Source organism: Sprattus sprattus (assembly GCF_963457725.1).
Source record: "Sprattus sprattus genome assembly, chromosome: 15".
Lineage (NCBI taxonomy): Eukaryota > Metazoa > Chordata > Actinopteri > Clupeiformes > Clupeidae > Sprattus > Sprattus sprattus.
Window position 1 is genome coordinate 19,246,171 of NC_137913.1, and position 18,805 is coordinate 19,264,975.

Below are 18,805 nucleotides of genomic sequence, written 5' to 3' on the forward strand. Positions count from 1 at the left end.
AGCATGCATGGCCAGAATGGAACAACAATGGTCACCCAGGTTCTTTGCAGTTGCATTTATGCTGAGAACAGTGCCATTCCATTTTTCCATCTGTAGGTTAGTTGTGATACAAGCCTTCCAACACCGGTAAACCATAAGCACAAAGACATCGGTGTCATGTCTGACCGCATCTAACATGTAAGATATAACTGATATATCAGCCTCATCATGAGTGTCAATGCGATTCCTTTGGACCCAGATATTTTGAAGTCACCATCTTTGCCACTTCATAGTGCAAACAGACACTTCTTTCCTGACATTTCCATATGATCTGACCACCTTTCTTTGTTTTGAACAATGACTACTGAGTCGAATGGTTAAATAATCCTCCACAACAATTTGAGAAAGCAGCAATAACAGACTGAATATCGACTGTGTTTAATCCTTTCCTTATAAAACTAGTCTGAAGAAGAATCTGAACAGTAAATGATAGCAACTAATTTTAGAACAGCAGATTCACCCACAATAAATCTGACTAGAAACCCACATTTGAATCTCAACATAACAATGTCAAAACTATTTTTGACTAAAATTTCTCTCTGGTAAGAACTGTCTGTCTAATATCATTATGGGATCTTGATAAAATGATATGACCATGGCCTTCCACGGCTTCCGTAGCCGGGCACACAAGTTAAGTTATGTTGTATCAAAAATTCCCCGTTCTTAACATTTCGGTGTTTTGTGATTAGCTTCTTCGATACGGCTATGAGTTCAATAATGCCAGCTTACCACTTTAAGGGAGGTTTGTGAAAATACTTCCTATATGATTTATACTCCATACATTTTTAAATGTTTCAAGTACTTTAAAACTAGACTATGCTCCCTTGCTTTACAACATGCTTATTACAACCATAGATATATAGAATTACTAGATAACTCACGGCGGAGTCTAGAACGTCCGCAGAGGTCGGCCATCTTACCCCGGGCAGATTGCTCACCGTAACATTGTTGTGGTAGTGAAAAATGTACTTTTTAAATAACCATAGCTTGCTCAATTTTCAACCGATTTTTAAACGGGTTGGTTTGTTATAAACGTCAGAGATGTAGCTATGACACTATATACTTATTAATAATCATTTAATGTTCTAAACAATAGAATAATTATTCTAAGTATGTACAATATACGACAATTCAGCATGACGTCACAATAACAAATATCTTACTTCCGGGTGGCAAACTTCGCCTCTGCCCATAGTAAACCTTAACAAACCAATAGGATTTTCCATGTAATTTAACAAAGGTACGAACACGTTTAATCATAATTATGAATATGATTACAACACGTTTTATGCAGATGATCTTGTCAACTGAAAAAACTAGACGTTCCTGATTTCGTTGCTGTTGATATTTGTTAGCGAATAACGGTAATATTGCATCGACCAAGTCATTGAAGAACATTGAAGTAAAGTCGTAGTGACTGAGATCGCTTAAAATGAACGATTTTCAGGACTGTTTGTAGCTTTCCAGCTATTTGTGTGGACACAAGAATTTGTCCATACAGATATAAATAAAGTACCTATCTATTTCACAATAAATTATCGTATTATAACTTTACATACTTTAACTGTAATAATCACAAGATCATGTTGTAATGTAGAATTTACTGTGAAATCAATAGACACAGTAAGTTACTGTGAAAAAAATGATACAGTGATTTCACAGCATTTTGTTATTCCACAGTAATATACTCTATTCAAATCCTCCTTTGAGATAACCCAATAAATTACTGTACGTCTGAACAACTGCGCTGCATTGTGGGCTGAAGAAGAGACAGTTGAACTTGGATCCACGGAGGATGATAGAAGAGCTCGAAGGTAAGTTTGACAGACAGCTTGTCACAACTTTATAATATTGTTTGTTGTCTGGGTTAGTAAATGAACGATGTTTTGGATCAAGTGTGCGAGTTATTCGATGAAGAATACGCGAATTAGCGTGAAAGTTAAAGTTAGCTAACGTTGGCCACCAGCTGCAGTAACCAGCTAAGTCGTTTTAAAGGCGTTTACCCCCGCGAAGCTTTGCCTCATATCTTTGGAAAGCTCAAATTACGTGTTTTCGTAATGGTCCCCTGATGTCTTTAAGAAGCATAGCGTGCCAGTTATTTGGTCGAGAATACGCAGTTATTAGTGCAAATATGCGCAAAAGTGAGCTAATGTTAGCCTCCAGCTGCAGCAACTAAGTAATTTCAAAGCTGTGTTTCTCCAAAAAGCTCGCATCACAGACAATACAGTATTTTATATCTTAGGAAGGTGCAAACTATGTGTTTTCATTTGGTGGTCTTTACATGTCAATAGGAAGGATATGCATGAGTATTTGCTAGACTACTATCTCTCAGTATCTGTCAGTAATTGCTCTCCATTCTTTTTCAGAGGCAGTTAACAAGAGTGGAGCAGGCTGTTGGGGTAAAAAGAACACCTTGCCAAAGGGGCAAAAAACGATTTCATCTGATGGGGAAAATAAGTGTTTCTCTTTTTACTATTGTACTTTGATCCGTCATTGAATGTTTCATCAAACTAGCAAATTACATTTTGATCAAATTAAGCTTATATTCATGAATCACTACAAAGTTGCTATAGTTGTTATTTATATTTAAGGATGATATTTTCTTAAAATATATTTATGAACTGTATTTTAAGGTCTTTGCCCTACGATGGAAGCCAATTTCTTATCTGGCTTGGCTTTCAATACTAATTTATTTGGTGTACGATTTGGTTAAAGGGGAAGGGGCACCACTGCATGTGCCTTTAAAAACAATGCAATATAAAATCTGTAAAACTGAAAGTTGTCTTTGCTTATTGTTTACAGGTGCATCTTGGGCATTTACTCAGAACAAGGCTCGAAGGAGAGGCGTGGACTTTGAGTGGTCTTTGTAAATGTGAATTTGTTGTGTGCATTTTTATAAATCACAGTTTATAAGTCAAATTTGCGGTATTTTGCAGAGTTATTTAAATTGTAAATGTACAGTACATTTCTGGCTACTAGTTGCATTACCTTTACAGTAAAAAGCATAACAAAACGGACAATTACTGTAATTTATATAGGCTACAGCAAGACGATGTAATTCCACAGCTACATACCGCTATATCACAGTAATCCAATGGCATGACAACTGTGAAGTTACAATATACCGCTGTAGTTGCATTGCATTTTGCTGTGAAATGTTTACAGGTAATTACTGTGAAACATGTACAGTACTTTACTGTGAAATATTTAAAATAAATAACTGTGAAATTATTGTGAAAGTAATGCAACTAGTAGCCAGTAATTTACTGTAAAAGTACAGTACCCACAACCTCTCCGGTCAGCCAGGTCTGCCTGTGTCTGCCTCTTTCGATGGCGAGGCGGTGCTTGTACATTGTCATGGTTTTCCTGAGTTTTGTGTCTTTAACTGTCTTTTACTGTATTCAGGTAATAAAAACACCTTGTGCATGTGTGTATTTATTACACCTATCTGTTCTGTTTAATGTTATTTTCACATGAAAACCCATGGTTATAATTATAATTATTCATAAGTATGCAGTGTCATAAATACATCTCTGTACAGGGTGGGGATTTCAACATGCATCATTTCTTGATGTATATTTGTATAGGGAAATATTGTACCTACTTTAGATCATTATTGTCATTGAAGCACAGTTGCAAGACAGTTTAAAGACATATTATGACGTCATGATGGCCCAATGTAAGTCAATGGGAAAAATTGTATTAGTTTTTCTTTAATGTTTTAAAAAGTATAACGTTTAAAAATATGAGAAATACATAATCCTAGTGTCCTTTACAAGACCTACACAACACATTTTGAATGAAGTTTCTACGTTAAGGTGTTCGAGCTGAATTAAGCACAGAAGTCGGTACAAAGAATAATAAGTAGCCTATAAGAAACGAAGGAATAACAATACGGGACATTTCATGCACTGTAAGTATTTATATGTATATAGTGTCATAGCTACATCTCTGACGTTTATAATAAACCAACCCGTTTAAAAATCGGTTGAAAATTGAGCAAGCTATGGTTATTTAAAAAGTACATTTTTCACTACCACAACAATGTTACGTTGAGCAATCTGCCCGGGGTAAGATGGCCGACCTCTGCGGACGTTCGACTCCGTTGGCCGGCAACGCGGATAATGTATCTAGTAATTCTATATATCTATGATTACAACAGCTAGCTGCAACAGCTTATTTGCATATAAACATGACCGTACGTACCTCAACTTTACATCAAAGAGTAGGAGCTGTTGTGATTCTGAAATGTGAGTTTATTGTGTTCACCATGACAATAACCTTAAATTTCATCCGGAATTAATCAAAAACGTGTCTAAATGTATCCAAAATTGTTATACAATTACCATTTTGATGTCTGAAAGTTACCATTACCATTTTGATGTCTGAAAGTAGCAGCATCATCTTAAATACCTAAAGACTCAAATATTGTAGAAATTGGTCACATAGTGCAAAATCTGTTGTTAATCTGGATGATTCAGCTAATTATGGAAATTGCCCAACATATAAAAATTAGCATCCGGCAGTTTCTGTATGTTGGGGACCCGTACATTTCTGCAATCAAACCTTGGTGACCTCAACATTTCCAGGTTCACAATGGGGATCTGGCTACTAAGCTAACAGGTGATGTCGAGATGTAAGTCTTAGAGTTCTGAGAATACAGTATATCTATTGACCAGTAGTCATTGTGGTTGGTTAAGTCAGTTGACTGCTTATTTGATTCATTGTTTGTGACTATTAAGTCAATTTCTGTATTGAAAAGTATTTTTTCATTATTATTTCTGCCATATTGGCCATCGTTGGGAAAAATAAAAATTCCCATCTTCTACAACTTAACCTCCAAGGTCCTCCACATCTACCCTTAAACAGACTAACTCTGGTTTAAAGCAGTGTGGGTACACCGTTTTGTCAGTCCCCATCCATATTTTCCCTAAAATACGAGTTTCTATGGTAGCGGATGAGGGGTTAGCTGGCTCATTAGCATTAGGCGCTCATAAAGGTCACTCTGAGCAGGGCTGTTTTAGGCAGGGTAAAAGGGTGCTGTTTTAAAATTATCCTTGTGGTATTTTGACCAAAGTATGTTACAGCCATTCCATTAAGTCCACAAGGAACCATATCAACTTGTGGTAATATGTGCATACGATTACTCCTTTAATGGAGTTTTAATTGACATTAGTAATGCGTTTTCTGAACTAAAGAAAAATCCAACTTGGACAAAATTCCACCATTACACATCTTTATTGTATAAACAACAAAACACACTCCTCCCCACCCCAACAATATCATTTAAGAGTGCAAAAATAGTTTCCTTCAAGTCATATTCAAGTCATCCTGAGCTGGAAGCCACTCAGTGGTTCATGTGGTTCATGACAAACTACTGCAAGTATCAAAACAGCAGACATCCATCCAGTGTGATCAACAGGTGCTTCTGATGCAATTGACCATAAGAAACATTTCTCACAGCATTCATGTTCCTGTTTCTGGAAACTAAACAATGTACCACTGCTAAACTGCACTTATTTTGGAGGGGGTAAGGTTTTTTTTTTAGTGAAATTGTCATTTAACAAAGAATCACTTTTTTGGTCAGAATCCCCTCACAACTTAATTCATGCCTGTGTATCAAAACTCTAATAATGTGCACAGGTATATTTAAGTGCAGTCATTAAAACAATTGTATTAACATTTGCAAAGTTAAAAGAATGACAGTAGAACGTAGAACAAATAAATGAATTTGACAGAAGTGTCGTTCTTCAGTGCCAGTAAATCAGTGACAAAAAGAGAAAGTGCCACGACAGCAGCAAAACATTTTGACCGCTTACAAAAAATAAAAGCAAACACATCAAACAGTGAGAGAAGGTACTGGAGGCTAAATGTGGAGAGAAGTTACTGGAAGCTTAATTAAAAGAGATCAACACCACGTCTGCCTGGAAGGGCCGTGGGACATCACTGCCTCTTTGTTACCAAAACAAAGCCAAGGGTCACAACGGTACTTTAAAATCACCATCGCCTTGATTCCCATTTGGTCTCCTGCCACACTGTTGCAGGAAGTGGATGCCTTTCCCATGAATAATTAGTGTATTAGTTAATCAGTGAATACCCCCCTCTGGCAGTGGCATACACAGCCAAGCCTGGAGGAAATTATTTTATCAGTTACTTTGGAATTATTTTATTTGTTTGCTTTTTAAGAGGGTGGATGCTGGAAGAGGACTCGACATTTACACGGCCAAAGGAAGAGGACTCGACATTTACACGGCTAAAGGAAGAGGACTCGACAGCACGGCCAAAGGTAGTATATCGGGTTCCACAGAATGCGTCCCTTTTTAAAGTCTCAATTTGAGGGCGACACTGCAGACTGGCTTCTCTGTCAGTCAGTGAGACATAATTTCTTTCAGGTTTGTCATAAATTTGCTGATATGCAAAATGGTGCAGGAGCAGCATTGCAGTGCATTCCATTCACACTGTATCACCAGGGCTTTCCCTTCAGAGATATATGCACTTCTCATAGGTCTTGGTACTTGCCAGGCAATACACATATTAGGTGGAGTGAACTGAATGTGGTCAACAGAAATGACAAAGCAATCTTGCCACTCTTTCCTTAGAGTTGCTCTGGAGGAATGAACATGGGTGCTGATGATGTTCTAGTAAGGAATCTAAGGGAAAACACTGCTCCGCTACCGAATATGATTATTACACAATAATAAAAAACACATTGCATAACATCGCCCTACATATAAATGCCTTTAGTGCAAGCAATGGCTTAGACAGCAGAAGGAAGGGTTATGTACAATACAAAGGCGTTTGTGTGCACCATGTTAAGAATAGTTACATTCCATTACTCAAAGGGATAAGCCAGCATCTGCTCCTGCCCCAATCTGTGACCAATTGAGTTTCACTACCGGTTACACCAGCTGGGGAGGGAGGGTGGGGGGGGGGGTCGTCCTAGCGGGACTCCATCACTGCTTTTGGCCCAAGGAGTGGTGCTTGGTCTTGCCCCGTGTTAGTCACTCAAAGTCCAGGACGCCCTCCGACAGCATGTCCATGGCCTTGGAGGACATTGGTGTTCCCGTGGAGCCAGAGTCCACAAACATGTGGGGGATCTCACTGCCAAAGTAGATTTTGCTGTTGGCAGCGATGGCCTTAAACTTCATCAGCTGCAAGTATTCCGGTGTCAGCTTCATCTGTGTTCAGCGGTGGAGAGTGAGAGAGGAGAAAAAGATGAAAGAAAGGGAAAGGAGTTTAGATTGGAGTGGAATAAGATGCAAACGTATGAAATCATGTTCATGTGATGGATCACACTCTCTGTTTGTGGGGGAAGGGGGGGTGTCAAACCTTGTTTGCCTCAGCCGTTCTCTGGGCTGAGTAGAAATCTGCGTCAGCTTTTGCCTTCTGTCTGGCCATGTAAGCTGAATCTGTGTTGGTAGGGGAGTCGTGAGGAACAGTCAGTCAAAGACACAGTGAGAAATCAAGCATGAAATACAGCAGCAGGCCAGTTTCCAGGGCTCAAAGATCAAACAGAACATATTGAGTTTTGGGTCTTATCTTATTTATTTAAAAGGGAGAAGTCTGGAGTGTGTCACAAGTGTGCTCTCTAAGACAACCAAAGCCCTTCCACAGCTGTTTCACATGCTGAATGACCATGCATCAAACATTGTTATCTATGCTGGCATGCACACCCACCTTCAATTTCAGAGATCCTCTTCTCAGTTTCCTTCTCCTTCACTTTCTGCGAAAACTTGATCTCACCCACCTGGGCATGCTTCTCGGCCTCTGTGGACAAGAGGTGAGGCGGTTCAAAATGGTAAAACAAAAAGGCAAAAGGTACAGATGAGAGGCTGTGAGAAACTGAGAGAAAGACCAAACACATTTACTCCTTTTGTGTTCATTTTATTTCCTAATTTAAACAGAAAGCACTACCTTGGATGCTTTCCCAGAAAACTACTAGACAGTGTGTCTGGAGGGACACAACACATCTATAGAATCATATCAACAACAATCAACCTGGTCATCGAACACAACACCCTTGATGATGGTAAAATAAAACAAAATTGCATCCAGCAAAATAAGCATAGAACATAAACATAGAGAACACATGTTATTGGCACTCACCTATCACTGCTTTGAGTCGCTCAGTTTCAGCCTCCTTCTCCACAACCTTCTGAGTCTCTGCCGCTATGAGCAGCTTTGTTTTCTCACTCTCCCTGGGTGACACACACACATACAAATTCAGAAACATTCACTAGATTCAATTAAATACTTATGTCTTGTCCAAACAACGCTTAAGTAAAACAATACATGTGATAGTTACACCATTGAAATAAATAACATGTTATAACTAGAAGGGCACTCAGAGAGTGCTGGACAAATGCCCTCTCTTGCAAAGTTAAGGAAAGTGAACATTTTATGGGTACTTCCTTGGCCCTTGTTAAATCTTTCTAAAATCTTTGGCCTTTGATTGATCCTTGTGGTGTGGGCAGCAGTCTGTTGGCATGCCATTACCGCGACACTATCTTTAAAGTGTGCTATACAAATAAAATCCATTATTATTATTATTATTATTATTATTACATACTACTTTGTAACACTGGAGGTCATTTGAATGCTGGAGCCAGATTGATTGTGTTTTTTCCAATATTCACCACTGTAATGCATTCTTCTGTCCCATAAAGTTCAGACATGCTGAACTAATTCAGCTCTTTAGCCTCATTCACGATAGACAATCATGCATACTGAAGAGACCTCATTCATACTGAGAAGACCTCATTCACTCACTCAAGCGCACGAGAGAGATACAGTGGGGAAAATAAGTATTTGACCCCCTGCAGATTTCGCAAGTTTGCCCACTTGCAAAGAAATGCGTGATCTATAATTGTAATCATAGGTCTATTTTAACAGTGAGAGACAGAATATCAACAAAACTGCAACAGTTATGAATTGATTTGCATTTGATCACAGGAAATAAGTATTCATTTGGTGTGATGTATGATTCTTTGGACAGGTTTCTCTTATACAGGTCACCAGTTGAGATATCTTGTTGGCCTAATGAGGACTAATCTGTGTGTCTCGTGGGCACATAACTTCTCTGTGGGAGCCAGAATTCTGGCTGTTTGGTAGGGAATCAATATTTCCCGCGATCAAATACAAATCCATTCATAAGTGTAATAAAATGCACTTTTATGGATGTTTTTGTTGATATTCCGTCTTTCCCTGTAAAAAATAGACCTACCATTACAATTAAAGATCACGCATTTCTTTGCAAGTGGCGAAATCGGCAGGAGGTCAAATACTTATTTTCCCCACTGTATGAGATCTCCCTCAGAATATGCAATTCATACTCCAATGGGACATCAGGTCTACACCCCAAGTTTGTATACTCACATGAGTTCATAGTTCCTGCGTATTGACTCAGGGATGTTGGGTTTGGTGACGCGAACCGCCTATGGGTCAAGAAAAGATTGAAAAGAGAAGAGTGTTGAATGATATGAAGCAAAAGAAAAAGGCTGTTTCATGAAAATATTGATTCTGTTTAATAGATGGACCAATGAAATGCACAAACTATATAAAAAACAATCAATCTGTGCCTCTACAAAATACTGAACACACCATGAAAACCTACTGATCCATCTGATGACTTTCCACAATTTGTTACAGTCGGTTTACTTTTCAGTTATTTATGCTTCATATGTTAACACTCCTCAGGGTCTACTATACATGTGTTGGCAAACACATCCAGATAAAGCCCCTTCTGGGAGAGGATAGGAGGACCAAGCAGGGGTAGATGGAGTGGAAGCAGGATTGGTGAAAAATACCCAAACGTTCCAGGTTGAACATAGTGTTCTGTGGAACTTGCTATGTTTGCTGAGCGGCTTTAATTTCGGGGGATGTGAATCTAGTTTTTCCTTCTGGGTTTCATCTATGTAGTGAAAGCTGACTTTGCCCTCAGTCCAGCTCTACTCTGGCTCACTACAGAGATGCTGATGAGAAGGGTTCAGGGTTAGCTGGCCACTCAGGAGCCACTTGATGATATCGGCCATCATGTCTGGTCTGTGTGTGACCTCCCTGCTGGTGTGCTCTAATGTGGTCTCTGTAGTTCCATGACAGAGAGGATTATAGACATCCACGTTAGTACTGTACTGAAGGACTGGAACTAGGGCTGGGTGATATGGACAAGAAATTGAATATGATAAATTCACACTTGTAGTCTCGTGAACTAGACGTCAGGACGAAATGCAACAAAACAGTGAAATGACGGGAGTGCAACAAGAATACAGTTCTACAGTACAGTTTTACAGCAGTCGAGATGGACATTAGGCATAGTAAAAGCAGATTGATTATGCCTGTTTGTGATGTGTAATCTTTGTCCTAGGGTGATTTCACGTTATTTAGCACTTACAATAAAATACACCAACATTGCTCCACGACAAGAGTAATTCGGATGCTATCAATCTACCGGCAACGTTAACTTGAGACAAACTTGAAAACAGGCAACCGTTCGAACACGTCATGCAGGACCGGTGACTGACTTAACTTTGTTTTTACCGCCAACTTAACTGTTGTAACTCTAAGGTAACTCAAAACAGAAGTGCTGCCGTTGAGTGTCAGCAGAGGAAGCACTAATCTCAATTCTGTGATTCAGGCATAAGGCAATAGAATTCATCTGATATACATCGCCCAGCCTTGACTGGAACTTGTCAGTCGGTTAACCTAGAGTGCAATTGCTGACTGAGCTATTTAGGTTCACGACATGCCGAAGGAGAAATAAAAAGAAAAGGCATGGAGAGCTGACCAACCAGTCAAAACAGTTCAAGCCCACTGAAATCTATTGAGGTCTTATTTCTAGGAAGTCTCTCTCTGGGCTGAGCCCCCATGCTGAGAGGAATACAATCTGAAAGGGGGGGGGGACTTTTCTGTTTTGCCTCTCCTGCCATTGAAAATACAATGCGTGAGCATGCATGTCAGGGAGGGGCTCTAGTTATATAATTTTAGTTTTGTGTGAAGAGAGGCAGTGTGCTCCAGCCCAGCGGTATTTTCTGGGAATCCGTGCAGATTGGGCCCACTCCCACTTAGCACTATTGTCTGTTTTTGAGTGCTTCCAGATTCATTCTATTTCTGGAAACTCACATGCAAGTTCTACATTGTACGTGAATGTCCCACCATAGACTCCATTACCCACGACTCCATTACCCACAATTCCCTTATCACATTTCAATCCTTATCTACACTTCAGTGACCCAGCATTGGTCACAGCAAAGTCATAAAAAGGGTGACGCATTTTGCCCTTAAAAACAGCGATTTACCCACATATCGTTCTCTCTGGCGGTGGGTTCAAACCAATCGGACCTCAAACAAGGCCTCCGCGAGTTCACCTGACGAGGTGCAGAAAGAAGGATACACGGACATTCTGAGAACCTACATCCCGCGTTGTTCACGAGGAATTCCGCAAAACACCGTTGCACGCTAAGCAAGCGCGTTCTTCAAGTAAGGCTGACTTCTGGGCAGAGATTAATCTTATATGTGTGTTAATATATGTGTGAATGTATTGTCGTTTTATTTCATTTATGATTTAGATGCTTACTTTGTAATTCACATTGCACAGTCTGTAACCATGATATATCTTGCTTTCGTTCTACTTTCGCTAATTTGTTAGAAACGTGCATCTCTCAGTGCGGGCACATGATGGCAGCACTCCGATCCTATCCGATTCTCTCCATGGGGTCTCCATGGGGGGTTAACTGCTCTATCTCAAAGCACATGGAAGTGACAAAACTAGATCAGTTCAAATCAAATGCGGAATGTTTACATTTGCTACCGTTGATTATACAGTAAATACGTTGTGAAATGAAACAAAACCGTTGATTATACAGTAAATACGTTGTGAAATGAAACAAAAACACACCACAGTTAAAGTTGTATTAGTATTGATTGATTCACATCGATATGAATGGATTACATGACTAACAACGGGTGGAAAAGTAATAAGAAAATATTTGTTCACTGAATTAGCGCGTTCTGTCCCAAACAGTTGCGTTCCAGTTTCTAAGTTTCACTTTCGCTTTCAGTATTTCAACGTGAATGAGAGGGAGCACAAGAACTGAGCGTCTAGCAGCGTTTATCATATCATATACATTATATATGATGCATGTATATGTCTGTGGGCACGATCTCAAGCACGTGCAAAAGTTGTTGTTGTCCAATTTGAATCAGATACGAGAGACACATGCGCGCCCAGTCCAATTACCAGCGGAATCGAATCGTGTGTCTGGGGGTTTACATCGGAGTCCAGTCGGACTCAAGTTGGACACAATGAATCTAGTTCTGGGGAGTCACATGTGTCCAATATCCAATTTAAATCGGACTGAAATCGGAAATTGGACGCATGTGTCCACACTGTCTCTCTCTCTCTCTAACTCCCTCAACCACCATCTGAACATATACACGTTCACATCGCGAGTTCAGTGTTGTTGAAATATATTGTATTGAGTTAAAGGCCGATTCTACCCTTGAGATAAGAATCCTTTGTCTGTAGCCTACTCATTTAACGTTGTCCCCATCCTCCAATTTATATTGGCGCCTTAAACAGGCAACTCTGGTCTTGGATCTGCACTCGCAATCGTTGACCACCCCCAAGTTAGTTGGCGTCTCTCACACAGACGTAAGCGCACTATTTCTTGCACATAGCTCCTCTCTCACTCCCCCTCTCTCTCATACCTGCGCACGCACACACACGCGCACACACACACACACACACACACACACACACACACACACACACACACACACACACACACACACACACACACACACACACACACACACACACACACACACACACACACACACAGACAGGCACAGGCTCTCATGCCCCCTACTCTGCAATCCCAACTCCTCTTTGTGCCTTGTTTCATTGTTATACTCAGTTGTTTATGTGATTAGTATTAGCCATTAATTACTGTTCGTTACTTTTAATAAATTGTTTATTAAGACTTAAACAATTGTCATGTCTGTTGTTGTTCCAATATTCCAATGAAAGCCATTTTACGCCAATCAAGTACTCCAATTGCCTTCACTTCTCTGGTTGTTCCAAGAAGTGTTATAGACTTTGTAGTGATATTGTAGTACGATAGTATTGTGATCCCATACTCAGACTGTAGCATAGTGGTACAACTAGAGCTTTCCATTATTTTAGTAATTTAATTATAAAATATTAAATACTAAATGTAATGATTATTACATTTTATGAGACTGATTTAATTAAACTAATGTGACAACCCCGGTTTCACCTACATCATTAACAGTATTTTATACAAGTTTTCCAGGATATCACATAACAGGGATTCAATTGAAAATGTCTATCTAATACAAGAGTCCCTACTCTTCCACTACTCCAAAAGAGATGCAATAATTAAGAATCACCCAACAGTATAGCAAAGGTTGTAATACAGTCCAGAAGAGTGACGTGTAACGTAACATATTTTGTCAATCTGTAACAATCTCAGTGAAAACCTTTGATAGAAAAGTATAAATCAGTGTAGCACATCACACTGGCAGCTGACACACCTCGTAAAAATAGAGCCATATTGCTTGGTTTTGATAGGAGATTGAATCCAATCTGAGTTGACTAACCCAGGTTTGTCACTAAACCTTGTACTTGGAATACCCCCTTTATTTTAGACCCTACCTCAGTCATATCAGAAACATATAGGCCTACAGACTTTTCAGGGTCTATGTGAAAGGATCACACATATGTTTGTTGTTTCTTGTGCATTATAAAGATCGGTTTCATGAGGTTTGACACTGCATGAACAAAGAGAGAGAGATGCTAAGTTAGGCCTCCAAATAATGACTGTGTTGTATTCTCTGACTTCACACTACAGTTTTACTGGCCAACCAAGAAAATATTTTCCGCTTTCATTCCCTCATAACCATATGCTCAAACAGCATTACAATTCTAACAATGAGCAATAAAGTCAGCTTCAAAGCACAGAGAGCCATAAAATGTGCCTAGCTGGAGGGTTGGAATTTCAATTCGCAGAGTACTATTCTTAGTAAGCTTGCAATGCCATCTACAGAGGTTCTGCAGAACTTCATCTGACTCTAGGACAACACTACTGGCTGAAACTGAAGCAGGTCTGAGACACAATTTGCACAACATCTCAGACCACATCTCCCAGTCTTAAACAACATCTCTGGTGTTCATACAGAGCCCTAGTTTTAAATGGGACGGAGCAGCTCGGACCAAGCCATACACTATTCCAATCAATCAACGCTTGAGGAACACGGGAGGAAGGGGTGTAATTTAACCGACTGCTGAGCTGAAATACAAACAACCTTGAGCCAGAATTGCAGACTGATCCTTTAACTTTGACAGACACCCGGACCAACTAACCTGGATGATTATCCCAGGAGCCATGTTTGTCAGTTCTTCCTGCAGAGTCATCTTCAGGTTCTCATCTATTTGGTCTGGAAAAGAAATGACATCAAATAAATCATATGCAGGTTACAACCACTACTTCTGCAGAGCAGCATGCAAACTGTATTGTGTAGATTCACAGTAGTTATTCAGTAGTTTGTATTCAATTATTCCATGATTATTTAAAGAAAATCCCAGGATTGTACAGTTATAAGCATTTACACAGATATATGAAACACCAAGTTACAAAAAAAAACATCAATGATCACAATTCCATATTACATACAATGCAGCCAATAAAAGTAAATACATCACATTTTCCTTTACCAAACAGTCCGATGTAAACCTCTTGCAGATTGTGCACACTACAGAACTGGTTCAGCTCATGGTGGACCTTGTTGAAAATCAGGGCCTTGTCGTAGTCAGCCGTGAAATTTTTCACAATATCATACACTGCAAAATATATGCAGAAATGTCTTTAGAACATGAAGTAACACTGGCTGGAGTTTTTCATTGTTACAATCATCATTCCACAGATACCCAAACACTACTATAAAAGCTATAAAAAAGCTATCACATGAACATTTTCTGTGATCAGTTACATAGGCCTGAGAAAAATGCAGCCAAAAAAGAATATTGACTTTACCAGCTGTTTGCAACAGATAGTTCACGACTTCTATCCGATCAAAATAAATCATAACACCCCCGCTGTTGGACAAAAAATGTTGCAATATGAGCAGGTTGTAATACAAAATGCTTACAATGGCAATGTGATATATTTGATGAAACTATTTGGATAACATTGCCATGTGTCACACATACCTTGTGCCACACGGTACATTCTTCACTTCATCTGTCTGTAGAGTAGTCTGCAAAGTAGAAACATGCTTAAGCAGCTTAAGACAACCTGCAGCATATTCTGTCTCTTACACACACACACACACACACACACACACACACACACATACCTGTACAGGCTTGAAGGATGTGATGAAAGGTAACATAAGGTGGAAACCAGGGCTGCTCGTTGTGGTTAGGAGTGCACCTCCCCTAGTAATTACACATATAGATATTTTATTAAAGCCCAAAAACACTTTATGACTGAGTTGTTACTTGCTTTAAAACGTCACGCTGACATTGATTGCCAAAAGCCAACAAGTCTTCTTTACTATTAGGACCACTTTACACGGCTATGCCTTGGGCAAAGATCGGAAGGTGCGTGCAAGATTAATATAGCAACAGCCTAATTACCTGTAGTAAACGCCCGTGTGTCCCTCATCTATTTTGTGCACAGCTGAAAAAAGTGCTGTTAATCCAATAGCTAGGATAACGGAGAAGACGGCACCCGCTGACATCCTGAAAGATAAATTGGGCAAAAGAATAACATTATGTTGAAAACAATGGACCGACGTCAGTTGCTACATTAAGTCACGTTAGTCACATTGACTATCATGACTAGCAATGCTAACTTAAATGTATCTGATGCATTTCTATAAGAATGTTAAACATTTCACAAAAGTCCTACCATCCTTCCAGAGTTTTTAATTTGGTCAGCTTTGAGTGCCATCGAGAATGCATCCCGAGTGCGACATGTGAAGAAGTAGGTAAACAGCAAGCCAGCTAACGTTAAAGTTAACCAAAATTCCCCGCATTTCGTTGCTGGCTACATCAAATGACCTTCCACCCTGGTTAAGCGGATTGACTCAGGAAGGGTAGAAAATCTGTCACCTCTTTTGTAACAGTTAATTTACGTTGATTATAAGTAGATGCCACCACCCACTGACTAGCAGTCATACACATTTCAATCATGTTTATTCGCCTTCGAACCCAATACATGCTTGGCCGACTACACTAGTGGAGAACGCTAGCGTGTGCGCTAAGTATGCTAACGTTACTGTCTAGTGACAACTTTGCTACAAGGTCTACTGATTGAATAGTATTGCAGTCCACTGAGCTTCTGTAAGCTTCAACATATCGTACTAAGACGCTAAGTTTAGCCAGCTAGGTAGATAGATAATTAACCCCTGAGCTAAAAATAGCGTTGCTACATGAAGTAAAATTGAGACCGTAACTGATAACAGTGGCGAAAAGTAAGACTCGACAGTGAACCTTGCAAGACAGGCCAAATACAGCTAAATGAAATAATGTTAGTATAGAATAGTTGTGGTTTTCAACTAAAGCTAAATATCGCTAGCTTGCTATCAGCACTGAACTTCACAATATACATTCAGTTGCCTTCGCTGAAAGCAAGCTACCGAGCGATAGCTAGCTAGCTTGTTGGCTAACGCTGTGGAGCTCCAAACAATACAAACGTCAGGCAACTGCCGTTGTCTGATAACGTGCCACATGATTGTCGATCAAATATAAAATGGCACGATAGACGTTCAGCTGAACTTCCGGGGGCAATCTATAGACTACAAAAGATATCTAGCTTTACAGATTAGTTATCTTGCTACCTTACCTGTCTGAACTGTACCTCCAGATGGTAAAAGTGGAGCACCTGCTGTTCGACACGTGTTGACCGTAATCTGCCAAACGAAGCTACTGCGCACTTGATATTTCGGGCAACAGCAGCTGCTATTAAAATTGTGCTATACCAGTCCACCAGGTCTTGGAAGAACTACTAACCATATAGTAGTAGGATATGTAACCATATATGACATTATGTATCGTGCATTTGTTGAGTGAACAAGGAGGACAGCATGTCATTGGAATTTCTACGTAAGACAGTGGTTGTGACCAATGCAATATTAACAAGAGCAATCCGAGATTTCTGACCTCCAGCAAGGAGGTACACAAATCCGGATCATCCTGAAATTTTAATGGGGATGTCCCAGGACCAAGATCCACGTCTTGTGAAAATTTCAGAAAGATCCGCCCAGTAGTTTCTGAGAAATCTTGTCCACAGACAGACAAACAGACAGACGGACAAATAAAAAACGGACCCGATCGCATAACCTCCTTGCTGGAGGTAAAAAAAAAAATGAACGGACCCGATCGCATAACCTCCTTGCTGGAGGTAACAATGGTCTCCTACCATCAATGAAAGCTTAAACAACGGGTTTCACTTTTGAATCATATCTCAACTCCTGAGAGGGTGCACAACTCATACTACGAAACGCAATTTATCAAACATATTAAATAAATATTCTGTTAAAGATCATAACATTTCCATGATTGTGTAAAAATTGCAACATCTTGAAACTCGGAATCGTTTATCAATTAGTTACTTGCCCAAACCAACGTCGGGTTGAACTGCTAAAAAGCCAAAAAGTTGTTGGTGCATGTCTCAAGTTAAGTGGCCGATGTTGCTAACAATATGACCACTAGATGGCGAAAAAGACAACCTTATCATCTAGGAAAATATATTACCCATGCGAAGGCCTCAGTAATAACAAGGCATTTTCATGAGAACATAGAATATAATTTACACAATAATATTGGAATATAATACATACAATATAATGAGATTATAATACAGAATATGGGACTTTCTATCTATCTATCTTTCGAAGTTATTAATACTTTTGAGAATCACAATATGTAGGCTATTATCACCATACAGACATAACAGGGTAACATAAGGCTAATTGAAGGACTTGTCACTGAGGTGCTGCCATTGCAAAGTTTCAGGGAGTGCTTTAAATGGAGAGGGAAATGGAGGAGCACAATGAGGGAAAAGAAATTTGTCAGAGTTCATTAAGTGTCAGGGGAACATCGCTGAAACTGGCAATGTAAGGCACACTGGGCCCGACTGCCATTAATCACGACTGACAAGGAGCCAGGCGGGGGTGGGGGATGCAGGGGGTGTAGTAAGCGGGTGCTGCTGCCAGGGACTCTGTTCGTGATTATAGGGAGAGGTCTTGCACAAGTGGGGAGAGGCAGTCCAGATCACAACACTCCTCCCCCTCCCCTGGCGCACACACACACACACACACACACACACACACACACACAACCCCTGTCTGAAATATGATCACTACCCAGGTCACTGAACAACATTGCTGTGGTAGATGGTTAAGTGAATATGGCAATTCGTTGATTATGGATTGATTTTTATCTGACATTGTTGCAGATTTCATATGTGAAAGAGACTCAAGAGAGAGTCATCTTTGAGTCTGTGGTTGGTCAGTACTTCTAGTTCCCTAGTGCTCCGGTGGCTGAGTGCCTACACCTCTCCGCCACCCCAAATGAAAAAAGCAAATGAAGAGAGAAAAGAGAGCTGGAGGTGAGGAGGAGAAGAAATAGGAGGGAGAGAGAGAAAGCCCATGACTCGTGGAGATGGAAGCCTCTGTTAAGTGCTGTGCTTGAAAGCCCGTCTGGCCTCATTAGTTGTCAGTTGTAACAATACTGAACTGG

General features: G+C 39.9%; 1 protein-coding gene across 2 annotated transcripts; it reads right to left on the reverse strand.

Moving 5' to 3' along the window:
- Window positions 1-5,267: 5,267 nt before the first annotated feature.
- On the reverse strand, window positions 5,268-16,968 carry erlin2 (ER lipid raft associated 2). 2 transcript variants are annotated; one of them, XM_080853101.1, is made up of 12 exons: window positions 16,908-16,968; window positions 15,698-15,802; window positions 15,415-15,496; window positions 15,269-15,315; window positions 15,093-15,154; window positions 14,774-14,899; window positions 14,423-14,496; window positions 9,415-9,473; window positions 8,146-8,237; window positions 7,717-7,806; window positions 7,369-7,448; window positions 5,268-7,217 (listed from the first exon to the last, which is right to left on the reverse strand). In XM_080853101.1, exons 2-12 carry the CDS (start codon window positions 15,799-15,801, stop codon window positions 7,041-7,043), a joined length of 993 nt encoding a protein of 330 aa, XP_080709227.1. In that variant the 5' UTR covers window position 15,802; window positions 16,908-16,968; the 3' UTR covers window positions 5,268-7,040. The 2 variants fall into 2 exon arrangements, with proteins under 2 accessions (XP_080709227.1, XP_080709226.1); XM_080853100.1 differs by having other exon boundaries at window positions 14,762-14,899.
- Between the last annotated feature and the right edge of the window lie 1,837 nt (window positions 16,969-18,805).

Bases quoted from the DNA above. Each gene is read 5' to 3' on its own strand.
- erlin2 (XM_080853100.1), bottom strand. From the start codon at position 15,801: ATGTCAGCGGGTGCCGTCTTCTCCGTTATCCTAGCTATTGGATTAACA. The intron at 9,474-14,422 runs GTTAGTTGGTCC...CTTGACCCATAG, and splicing joins CTCCTGGGATAATCATCCAG to GCGGTTCGCGTCACCAAACC. The intron at 7,807-8,145 runs GTGAGTGCCAAT...TCTTGTCCACAG, and splicing joins GCGACTCAAAGCAGTGATAG to AGGCCGAGAAGCATGCCCAG.